Source organism: Malus domestica, chromosome 09 (assembly GCF_042453785.1).
Source record: "Malus domestica chromosome 09, GDT2T_hap1".
Classification (NCBI taxonomy): Eukaryota; Viridiplantae; Streptophyta; class Magnoliopsida; order Rosales; family Rosaceae; genus Malus; species Malus domestica.
The window spans coordinates 7467047-7479705 of NC_091669.1; the positions used below are offsets into that span (position 1 = coordinate 7467047).

At 38.2% G+C, this 12659-nt stretch overlaps 2 protein-coding genes across 2 annotated transcripts; both read right to left on the minus strand.

The window, feature by feature from the left end:
• Window positions 1-4755: 4755 nt before the first annotated feature.
• LOC103442597 (uncharacterized) lies at window positions 4756-6294 on the minus strand. The gene is made up of 2 exons (XM_008381404.4): window positions 5867-6294; window positions 4756-5091 (listed from the first exon to the last, which is right to left on the minus strand). Exons 1-2 carry the CDS (start codon window positions 6188-6190, stop codon window positions 4903-4905), a joined length of 513 nt encoding a protein of 170 aa, XP_008379626.2. The 5' UTR covers window positions 6191-6294; the 3' UTR covers window positions 4756-4902.
• Window positions 6295-11244: 4950 nt separating this feature from the next.
• LOC103442598 (uncharacterized) lies at window positions 11245-12292 on the minus strand. The gene is made up of 2 exons (XM_008381405.3): window positions 11848-12292; window positions 11245-11646 (listed from the first exon to the last, which is right to left on the minus strand). Exons 1-2 carry the CDS (start codon window positions 12169-12171, stop codon window positions 11464-11466), a joined length of 507 nt encoding a protein of 168 aa, XP_008379627.2. The 5' UTR covers window positions 12172-12292; the 3' UTR covers window positions 11245-11463.
• Window positions 12293-12659: the final 367 nt, after the last annotated feature.

Here is a 12659-nt window from a genome sequence, read left to right on the forward strand (position 1 = left end):
ATGGTTACGTCACTCTCACGTGACGGCCAGCATGCCCTCCTTCGGGACGGGGTGTGTCAAGAAATCAGAGTTGGAACCAAGAAAATACCATTTCAAAATAAAAAGAAGGAATAAAAACTTGTACCAAACAAAAAATAAATAAAGAGGAAAGAGGATAGAAAATAAAACTCTGATGTTTATAACTTATTTCTTAACCATCCAAAAGCCATGGTTGACCTAAGTAGCACATCAAGTGACTCAATTATGACATTTTATCAACATTCAATTTAAACATTCCATCAGTAGCATATCCATTTCCCACAAAAACCCCATTTTTAGTAAGAGTATACGTATCTGCTCCAATGGTTTGAGTAAATCCAGCCTTGCTGAGAAGAAAGCCCGAGACCAAATTCTTCCTTATTGCTGGAGCGTGCATCACATCTTTCAGTATCATGGTTTTTCCAGAGGTGAACCTCAGCTCCACCTCTCTAGTACCAGCAACATCAGTTGAGTGAGAATCACCCAACAACACCTTCCTACCCTCAGCCACAGAATAGGTCTTGAAAAGAGAACGATCATAGCAAACATGGCGAGAAGCACCAGTGTCCACCCACCACCCCTCGGATCCATCAACAAAGTTGATTTCTAATATCATTGCAATCAGTTGCTCTTCAACAAGAATTGCCTGTGGAGCAGGGCTTTTCTTATTTCTGCAATTCTGGGCAAGATGGCCCAACTTGTGACAGTTATAGCATTCAAACTGTCGCGAATCAGAAGCAGCACATGGGGGGGTTGATACCTATTCTGGAGATGAGAGGGATTTTGATTCTGAACCTTGTTCGTGTTGTTGTTCAAGCACTTGTTGTGATTCTTGTTCTGAATCTTCATGTTCTTCCCATTTGGCTTCAGCACAGCTAGAGTCTGGTTCCGGTTGAAGTTGGTAGCCTTCTGGTTACTTGACACAACCAAAATTTCCTCCTTCAATTCTTGTTTCCTGGCCTCTTCCTCAATGCGAAGTCGAGTGATCAAGCTTTCCAGGGAGAACTCTTTTGTCTTGTGGCGGAGTGAGTTCTTGAAATTTTTCCAGGTTGGTGGCAATTTATCAATGATGACAGCAACCTGAAATTGATCATCTAAAACCATACCTTCAGAAATAATTTCATGAGCAATTTTCTGTAATTCATGAGATTGTGCTTCAACAGATTTATCATCAACCATCTGATATTTCAAATAACGACTAACAGCAAATTTCTTAGCTCCAGCTTCCTCAGTGTCATATTTTTTCTGAAGTGCCTCCCATAAATCTTTAGCAGTGCCATAATCAGAGTAGTAGTCATAAAGGTCATCAGACAATCCATTAAGAATATAATTCTTAGCAAGAAAATCATTTTCAATCCAAGTTTGTGAAGCTTTAGTCTGTGCAATAGTGGGCTCTTTAGGGAGAGTTGGTTTGACAGTGGTGCAAAATGAAGCCAATTTTTTTGTGGTGAGAAAAAATAACATCTTCTGCCTCCAACGCTTAAAATGGAGACCCTCAAACTTGGAAGGCTTGTTAAGGTCGAGTGTGGTGTTGTTTTCAGATTCCATGACAGATTGATACCGTCTTAAAATTGTTGAAAACGGAAATAGAAAGGAACGAAGTTACTCGAAAATTGTAGTAGCCTTGAGTGGTGAATGATTCTTGGGAAGAGTCGCGAACTAAGTCGCTCTCTTTAAGACGTTTCGCGGCTCTGCCCAAAGTGTGCAAGCAGTTCACAAACACCACGTCGTCCCCAGGATAAAATAGCCCAGAACCTCCTTCTCATAAGATTCTTCCTTGCACACTGGAAGAACCTTTGAACTCACACCCTCTCAATATGTTGCTTACCAAAACTATGTATCAGAAAATATATATAATTTTCGTATATCTCCAATGATTCTAGGAACTACTATATATACATTTAGAATAAAGAGACGTTGAAGGTTTGAGAGAATTGAAAGCAGGACAAAATCAAAACGTAAGTCAAATAAAACGGTTTTATTGTGTATCATGTCAGAATTTTCATCTCTATTCAGAGAAGTAATGGCACCTTTCAAACTTAAAAAGCTGTAACTCCTTATCTCATTGAAAAGCCAAAATCAATTGGCTGTTATGCATAGAATAATACAAAACGTTATGTATATAATATTAGTAATAAAACAAAACATAAATATATTTAAATATTTAAATAAAAACATATTTACTTCAACATTGTACTTAACATCTCAATCAAAACCTATGTAACTAAATCTGAACTAACTAGAAATTGAACAGTGAAGAAACAGGGAATCAAAACAGATTAACCATGGTGACAAATCCATATAAATTGTTCAGGCTGCAGGGGTATGTATGAGTTTGCGACAAACCCATTAAGTAGCAAAATCAGCAACCAATTGAAGATCAATTTGTTCATATAAATATAAAAAGTAAGAAAAATGTAGAAAATCAGATTGTCATTTTTTATAAGATTATATGATTCTGGATACATAATATATAACATACAAAGTAGCTAACTAAATTATCAAAGTTAAAATCTAATTTAACATTGGAGCTTGGTAAAAATGATAGAGTAGCTAGGATGTCACCAGGGTGGTGAAGGAGGAGGCGTCATGGAGCAAGCAAGTGTTTTGTACCAAGGCTTAGCTGCCAAAATCCCATACAATTTGGTAACGAGAAGAGGCCACTGCAGTATGAGTTCAACCCAAATGAGGCCAACGAAAAAATGAGGCTTTTCTTCACCAAGATAATCGGCAAACTCACGGACGTACCAGTTCTTGAGCTCCACCAGCGAGTTTGGGAGGAGGCTCTGAGGCAGACACAGCTACACGTCTATCAGCACCGCATTCACCGCCGTTAAGGCGAAAATTACGAAGAGTATGGCGTCTATTATCTTCACAAAAGCACCTATTTATTAGGCTTTGTTTTGCTCTCCTTCGCTTGTGAAGTTGAAAAATTATATCTCAGAGATACTTATATAGGCACACTATATATGTTGGAAGGCTAGCATGGGTTATGAAAGTCTACTCTCATTCAACTATTTAAATTCTAAAGGTTGGCATTTGTTTAATAAATCCATCACTAAAATGCATGTTAAATAAATTTTTGTTAAACAGTTTGATACATGAGTCAAATTTGCTGAGCAGGAAGGTTGATTGATAAGGCAATTCATTTTTAAAGGTACAATCTTGATTTTTTTTTATATTAATTATTATTAAAGGGAGGAGTTGGGTTCGAAACTATTACAATAATTTATGTGAAGATGAGTTTTGAACATAGAAGGCATGATGGAAACCAAACAACCTATCCACTATAATATAAATATTGAATCACATGCCGGGACAATCTTGATTAATATATAATCAGATAATGGGTAAATTTTTAAGCAAAACAGTCATACCTTATTTTGGTATTATTTTATATTGGTCCATAAATTTATTATATAGATGAGTGATGTTGTTGTTATGTAATGAATGATTTAGAGTAGTTTGTTGGCGCTTGACGACGTGTTATAATATAAATAGATTAGTAGTAACACATGGTGTACAACTATGGTAAAAAATTAATAAATATTCTTCCTTATTTTCATCAATCCATTTTCACCTCTAGCAATAAGAACCAAGAGGGAAAATTCATCAATAGAATTTGAGAACAAAAAAAAAAAAAGAGTTCCACATTAAAATAACTCATACCTCCATCTATTGAATCTCATAGCCTGTCCTGGCAATCACAATGATTAACTCTTACAAAGTTTTTTTGGATCTTCGTTGAAGCGTATAATTTTTTTTTTTTTTTTGAAAATGAGAGTTTCCCCCTTAAAACTTATTATCTCTCACTTAAAACCCATCCTCTTTATTTTTTTTTTCAGACATAAACCCCATTTATTAGAGTCCGACTAAGCAAATTTCCTTAACAAGCTTGGTATGTCAGTTTTTATAATTCTTGTGTTCCTAAAATACCCTCATAGAGTGTAACGTGAGTTAGGTTTGACTTATAATTAATAATAAAATTTTCATTTTAAATTTTCAATGCAACTTAATGTCAATTAACCTATTATTTGATTAGGCTTTTTTTATCAAATTTTTTTACCAAAAATTGTTTTATCGTGAAACTAGCTTACCTTATTAGCATGCAATATATAATATAAATAAATAAAATATTATGGTGTTTTACATTGAGACATGGACAAAAATAATTTTTGTCAAAAAAAATTATACAAAATAATGGTTGTATTTTTTTTTATTTCCATAGAAAACAATTTACCTATCTATATGTTAGTACCCACTTAGAATAGAAATCCTGTAAAAATAATTTACCTACCCCATAGGTGTGATATTGTAAAGAAAAAATCTATATGATTACTTTGGATATTATAAGTAATAATATGACAGTATTATTTGTATAGGTAAATTAATAAGTAGATTGGTAAATAGTATGTACTACAAAAATGCAGATAAATTAGCTTGTAACAAAAGAATGTATGTAAATTAGTGATTTTTTTTTTAAATACAGGTAAATAGTTTGCATCAAAAGAATGTAGGTCAATTAGTGTGTATCAAAAGAATGTAGGTAAATTAGTGAATTTTTAAAATATAGGTAAATAGTTTGTAATACGTGGTTTTAAAACAGGAGCTCAATTGCTCATTGCTAGCATAATTGAAGGTGAGTAATAATAATATTTATTGACATATTTAGGTCATTATGGCATAAGTTGTAAATATTTTATAAGGATATGTCATTTATTTGCCAACAAGGCAGACTATTTGAATTTTGGGTTTTATTTGAATGTTTAATATGAGGTGGGTTAATATCAATTACAAAGGTCTATATCTAAACAACCCCCTTTTTTTTTTCCAAACAAAGCGTATAATTAACCAGAAAACAAAAATGATAAAAATATTTGAGGTCTACATCGTTTTCTTTCGTGGGTCTGTCCTTTTGGTTATTCCCTTGCCGCTGGTTGGAGTAGCGGCAGCGGACGGTGGGAGCAGACCGCGCAGTATGGACAGAACAGCCAACCCCATAGCAGCGTAGTGCACATTCAACATTTTCTTAGATGCCTTGCCGGACCTTAACATCTCTGTTAATACAGCGCCCTGCAATTTTCAAGCCACAAAACATGTTACAAGTTTAAGAAATAAAGGACCCAATATTTCTAAAGCACCCAATATTTTATAATCGTCAGCCATACATGTCAGTAGAATTAGTTTCAGTTCTTATTCTAGGAGGAGTTCAAGGAAACGCCAGATATATGTCCCATTTCCTCTCCTTGATCTATCTACTGTTAAATAAAACTATAATGCTATTTATTCCATATTACAAGTCACTTCGTTGAAACCTCTTTTAATAGGGAATGTGATCCACTCCGGATCTATGCAACCGTAGCCAGCAAATTGAGAGATCTAGACTGTTCAAGAGACAGAGATCTGCCACTCAGTACTACGGTTTGGTGATATTCATCTTCGTTTAGAAGTGAGAGGTCTTAGTTAGAATCTCATGAATGGCAAATTCGATACCAAATTAGGCTGTCCATTGTATGGTTTAGCCAAACTTCCCCTCCCCCTCCACCTAGTGTAAAAATATTGATGTACTCAAAGAGAGAGAGATTTGGGTAATTCAAATTTTTTAATTTTTGTGAAATGAGCCTGTTGGATTTGCTAATAGGACCGTAGTATTAAAATTTAGTATTGATACAGATCTCTTGGTCTATAGACTCCGAATACAAAAATCTAGAGTGGACCTCAATCCTTCTAATATAGGCGGGTCATATCCATGTATTTGAGACTCAAGTGCTACTATTTACACCACATTTACTCACTAGAAGCACCAATGATGCAATAAATGTGGTACAAAAGGATAGAAGAAGTTTACCATGGTAGTGAAGAAAGAGACGCCATAGACCAAGCAGGTGGTGTTGAACCAAGGCTTAGCAGTCAAAATTGCATACAAGTTGGCAACGAGAAGAGGCCACTGCAATATAAGCTCAACCCAAATGAGGCCAACCAAGAAATGAGGCTTCTGTTCAACGAGATAATCATCGAACTCGCGAGCATACCAGTTCTTGATCTCCACCACCGAGCTTGGGAAGAGGCTTGGAGGCAGACACAACTGTGTATCTATCAACACCGCGCACACCGCCGCCATGGCAAAATTCACAAAGAGAAACCCGTCGATTATCTTCACAAAAACACCCATATTTTGATGCTGTGTTTTTCTCTTTCTCACAGTTTGTGATGCAAAAGTGGATCTTGGAGATATTTGTGTAGGGCCTATTGGCACATCATCTTTGAAAAGCTAGTTGGGTAAACAAAGTCTGCTCTTATTGATATTATATAATTCCAGAGATCCATCACTAACATGCATGTTAAATTGTTAATTAGCTCAGCAATTTCTTATTGTTAGAGAATTTGATACATATCCTAGAGTGTGATCCAGAAAATTGATTATATTTAAGGCAAAAAATATTTAAAGGTAATATCTTGATTAATAAATGTCTTTAATGTGGTCATAGAACTACAGATAGCATTATTTACAATGAAAATACCCTTTTCATTATATAGTGTTTTATCTGGCACTTGTTTCATACTTTTTCTCTCATACTTAAAGCAAAAATGTCAACACCCAGTTAACCCCTCATACTCGCGCTCTTAATGATCAAAACCAATCAAAATAATCTTGTTTATATCATATTTAGGGTTTCCGTATTCAGATCTCGTACAAATACTCCGGAGACTTAAATGTAATTATATAATAAAGGAAGGGGCAAATATGTAATAAGTGAGGAGCACTTATTCTATAAAAGGACTCATCACCGTCACAATTAGGGGAGGCCATATCCTACCTCTCATCCCCTAAGGAGAGCCTCACTCTCATTACAAAGGCTCTCACACTCTCTCCCTCACAATCCTCTCAGAAATACAATAATCAGTGTGGACGTAGCCCAAACATTGGGGTGAACCACGATACATCTTGTGTTATTTACATTTCTTGCATATTCACGGTTGGATTTAAGTTGTTCCAAGACCTCCGGTTTTGTGCATCAACATTTGGCGCCGTCTGTGGGAAACGACATGAAAAGTTATGTCGGTTCTCTCTCAAATTTTCACCTCCGCCTTGAATCTGCAAAACCCATCATACTATTACACCACTGCAACACCAAAGTCACAACCACTTGGAAGCATACACATTTGGGTCCTTCCCATTACCAATATCCAGAGATCTGATCTGATTTCTCCATCTTTGTAATTGCTACTATTTCTTAAGCTATAGCTCTCTCTCTCTAAATCTGATATCTCTTTGAAGGTGCGTATGAAGGCTAAAAAGTTAGCATAAACACGTATAAGCATTTCCTCGGCGGAAGCTCTCTTTAAGTCCAAAAGATATGAACATAATTGTCTTATATCCTTCTGGTTGAGAGAGCATCGTGACTGGACGTAGCTCTGGGAATCGAACTTGTCAGACCTGAAGACATTAAGGCTTTCCTCGAGCTTGACGCCATTCTCTTTAACCAGCGTGCCTATCAACAGGGCCATCTTCGCTGAAGCCATGAATCGCCGGACAGATCAAATCAATCAGCTAAACCAGCAGCTCCGAAACTCGAAAGAATCTGAGCCTCCACCGTCACCCTCGACGTTGTCTCTGCCTCCTCGGCTGAGCTGCAAATTTTGGAAGAAGGTGCGCTCGGAAAATGTTTTGAACTTCGCGAATCTACCAGAGAACATGAAGTGGCTGAAGACGGCGAAATGGAGGATGCACGAGCATTGAAGCTCGCTTTTAGAGAGTTCATGACGAGTCGTTTGGTTTGGGATGAGCCAGACCCGGACGTCGATGTTGCTTCTAATCAACCAGATCTGGCTCTTGGTCCATCAGGCTCTCCCTCAGTTTCCCATGCAGTTTCTGTCAATTCATCTCTACCTGTAAATGCTAGTGCGCCGTCCTCCTCATCGCATCCCCTTTCCTCCAAGTCGCTAGGGGCCAGTCTGATGCTGAAGGGGATGCTTCTGACACCGTCGAAGAAGGTAGTGTTCTCGGGATTGTTGGCGAGGAGGTCCAAGTTCCAGTGAAGGCAAAAAGGGAATTACACCGTCGTCTCCGTCGGAGAGCCTGCTTTGTCCAAGAACTTCTCGAGAGAAACCCTCTGCTTGTTTTTTGGGAAAGAGAATATAGGATGACCGGTATTTTCTATGCTACATTTCGCACAGTTTCCCTCTATCTGCAAGTGCAATGGATGTTTTTTTCTCCTTCCTGCCCCTTGTCTCTTTTGACCAAGCAGGCGCTTTCTTCATGTTTTTCAATCAACTTCGCAGCAGGAGTTGGCACCATCTCAGTCCTCCACTTGTCCATGCCCTCCCTCAAACCTCGAGCTTTTCCCAACTCTATCAGAAAACACATTTTTGGGCTCCCACAAACCTCCGTCACTGTTAAGCAACAGACCCAGAAGTTCAAATTTGCCCTAATCAAAAGGCGGAGCCCGAGGAAGGTTAATAGTACTGAGACAAAAAAGCAGAGACGTCGAAGGCCAAGTCCTAGAGACGGAGCTTGCTGTCCCAGGATCCGAACAATGCAAACTGACCGTCGGAGAAGAAGACAACATCCTCGATGAAATGGGAATGTCCGATGAGAAGAGAATAAAATCTGAGAGATTGGGATTTGACTGGGTAGGACCGCAAGCGAGTAGGAGACAAACTGTAAAGAAGAGTTTAATGATTAAATTGTAGATGCATGACAGCAGCGCAGAGACAAAGACAAAAAGAGAGGTACGGTGGAAAAGAGAAAAGGAAAAGTAAAAGGCAATTGGTTGGCGACAGTAGGGCAACTTTGTGGCTTTCCTATCATGCTTCCCTACTATTTCATCCCAGCAAGCAGAAATAATCCAACCCCTGCAATTTTGAAAGCTGCAGGAAATGGAGTGGGAAACAAAAGCAAAAGAGAAAGCAAAAAAGAAAGCAAAAGCAAGGAATAAACACCCCACCGGAATGATGTGACTTACTTTTCTTGTTTTTGTATGATGTGATTTATTTTTCTTATCTTTCGGAGACATCTGTATAAACCCCATCAAAGGGTAATCAACATAAAAAATAAAAAATAAAAATAAAATAAAAAATAAAAACGTCAAGCCAAAAATAATGGGCTGGACTGATATGTGGAGAGCCAAGGCCCATATGCCCAAAAGAGCCAGGCCCTACGGCTCCAAAATTATTCGGCAGCCTACCGCTATTATCACCAACCAGGTGATCAAAAGTACACCCAGTACTCCAAATTTATTCGGCAGCCTGCCGCTAGTACCATCAACCAGGTGATCAAAAGTACGCCCAATACTCCAAATTTATTCAGCAGTTTGCTGCTATTACCACCAACCAGGTGATCAAAAGTACGCTAAGTACTTTAAAATTATACATGAGCACTACTCATGTCAATCATACATAAACATTCATGAGTATCACTCATATCAATCATACATAAACATTCATGAGCATCACTCATGTCAACATTCATAAGCATCACTCATGTCAACATTCACGAGCATCACTCTTAACAACATCCATGAGCATCACTCATGTCAATCAACATAAACATTCATGAGTATCACTCATGTCAATCAGCTTCAAAAGCTTCATTTACAACAGCTCTAGCTTCAAAAGCTTCATTTACAGAGCTCTAGCTTCAAAAGCTTCATTTACAAAAGCTCTAGCTTCAAAAGCTTCATTTACAGAGCTCTAGCTTCAAAGCTTCACTTGCAAAGCTTCACCTACAAAGCTTCAGTGCAGGGTATACAAATACCACCTCCGAACAAACACCACTTCGGCCCATACATGGATTCAATTTGAAGTCTTCAGCCAACAGACTCTATTGACCGAAGACTTGGGGGACTACATTATGTACCATATATTGGGCATCAACTAAGCCTCATAAAAAATACTTGAGGGACTTAGCCCATTATTTATGTACTGAGGAGCGAGCCCTTATTCTATAAAATGGACTCCCACACTTTCATTAGAGAGCACTCATTCTTCATGTACTGAGGAGCGAGCCCTTATTCTATAAAAGGGACTCCCACACTTTCATTAGAGAGCACTCATTCTTCATGTACTGAGGAGCGAGCCCTTATTTTATAAAAGGGACTCCCTCACCATCATTAGAGAGCATCGCCGCCAGCTGAGCAACCGCCTCGCCGTAATCATCACTCCTAACCCATCACTTATGTATTGAGGAGCGAGCCTTTATTCTATAAAAGGGACTCCTTCATCATCGTTAGAGAGCATCAACTCTAACCCATCATTCATGTATTGAGGAGCGAGCCCTTATTCTATAAAAGGGACTCCCTCACCTTTAACACCACAAGCCGAACCAACCAAGGCAACATAAGCCACAAACCGAGCAGCTTCGCAACATGTGCTACTTCTAATTGAGCATCATTTCAGATTGGGCACCGCCGCATACCGAGCATCAGTTCAAGACAACATCTAGTTACTGCGGCCCACACATGGACTAAATTTCAAGTCTCCAGCCAAAAGACTCTCTTGACTGAAGACTTGGGGGACTATTGTTTATACCATACTTAGGGCCTCCGTATTCAGATATCGTACAAATACTCAGAGCACTTAAATGTAATTATGTAATAAAGGAATGGGCAAATATGTAATAAGTGAGGAGCCCTTATTCTATAAAAGGACTCCTCACCCTCACAATTAGGGGAGGCCATTTCCTAAGCCTCTCATCCCCTAAGGAGAGCCTCACTCTCATTACAGAGGCTCTCACACTCTCTCCCTCACAATCCTCTCAGAAATACAATAATTAGTGTGGATGTAGCCCAAACATTGTGGTGAACCACGATACATCTTGTGTTATTTACATTTCTTGCAGATTCACGGTCGGATTTACGTTGTTCCAAGACCTTCGGTTTTATGCATCAACAAATCTCAACAAAGAAAGTAGACATGCGCATAGCTAAGTTGGCTAGAATAATATGTTTTTACTTTGAACCTGGGTGCAAACTAGATCTTAAAACAAAAAATGTCGACACTTAGTTAACCCCTTATAACTTACGTTGCAAACTAGATCTTTAAAAATACTTGCACAGGCACACCATCTTCATGTGGTCTTTGTTTATTCACTAACTAACGTCGCTGTTTCAGAAATGCATTTTTATTAGATAATTTGATACGGAAAGGTACAACCATGATTTATATGGAGAGTCACACAATAATATACCAAAATGTTTGATAAAGGAACACTACTCGATAGAGTCGTAAAAAGAATACTTGGGAAAAATATCATTCTACGAAAAACATTACAATTTGTTTTTAAGATATATTAATTTCCTCCGTACAATATAAAGTCTTAACTAGGCACGACTCAAACGGCAATCACAGTGATGAATTAATACAGACTACTCTCGCAATGAGATTGATTCACGATTACAAAATTCGGGTTGAAGTTCGAGCGAGAGTCGGGTTTTTTTTCCTTGATTAAACTCTCTTCTTCCTGCCTGAAGCGGGTCTCTTGCCAATGGTTACAGCATGCTTGGTTGATGAGTTGGGTAGCAGCCCACGAAGTATGGCTAAAACTCCCAAACTCAAGAAACAATAGTACACCGTCAGTAGCTTATCATGTGCCCTTCCTGACCACGTCAATTCTGCAAATATTGGCACCTGCATGAAAAATTAAGGGAGTAAATAAGTTGTATCATCTCAGCTGATTATTTTATGTGGATTTCTCCAACACAAATGGGTGACATGGGTCTCGTGATTTCCATTAAAAAAATTATATATATTAAGAAAAACCGTTAATTGAGATGATACAAATAATTTTATTTGAAAAGATTATGAAACATGATAAAAATGAGTAATTACCATGGAAGTGAAAAGAAATATTCCATAGCTGAAGCACGTAATGTTGAACCAAGGCTTTCCAGCCAAGATACCGTAAAGGTTAACTATCACGAGAGGCCACTGGAAAACAAGCTCAACCCACATGATCCCGACGTAGAAATCAGGCATTTCGGTCATGAGATAGTCGCCGGACTCACGAGTGTACCAATTCCTGAGGTCCACGAGAATGTCCGGGTAGAGATTGCGAGGGAGGCATGCTTGCGCTTCAATCAATGGCGTTGTGAAAGCGATCGCCAGGAGCAAGAGAAAGAGTAACGCATCAATAAGCTTGACAAGAACACCCATTTTTTACTTTTTGTTTCTTAGTTTTAGAGGTTTGGCCTAGCTATGTTTGCGAGGAATGGAAAATAGCTAGCCAGGGAGAAATGAGAATGGTAGCAAAAAGAGGATCTTGGAACGTGAAAACTCAACATGGGGTGCATTTTATATGGGGTGTGTTGACTCACTCACACAGGCCCCTCAAATGTTTGGGACATTCAAAATTGCTTGTTATCAAATGCACTTGGCAAATGAACATTCTCATTTTACATCTTATATAAAATTAAAAATAAATTGAATGCCACCTTTTAGTGAAAAGATGAAGGCTTGGGGGGGTAAATTGAATGCCACCTTTTAGTGAAAAAGTGTTTAGGCTTTTGGCTTGAAAGTAACCTAAATCTTTATAAAGGTGTTTGGACCCAAAATTACACCATCGGCCTAAGTAATCGAGACCGTTGAGTAAGCATACCTCCACACTGTCGATGGAAAAGTGAAGACAATTTTAGTAAGGTTAA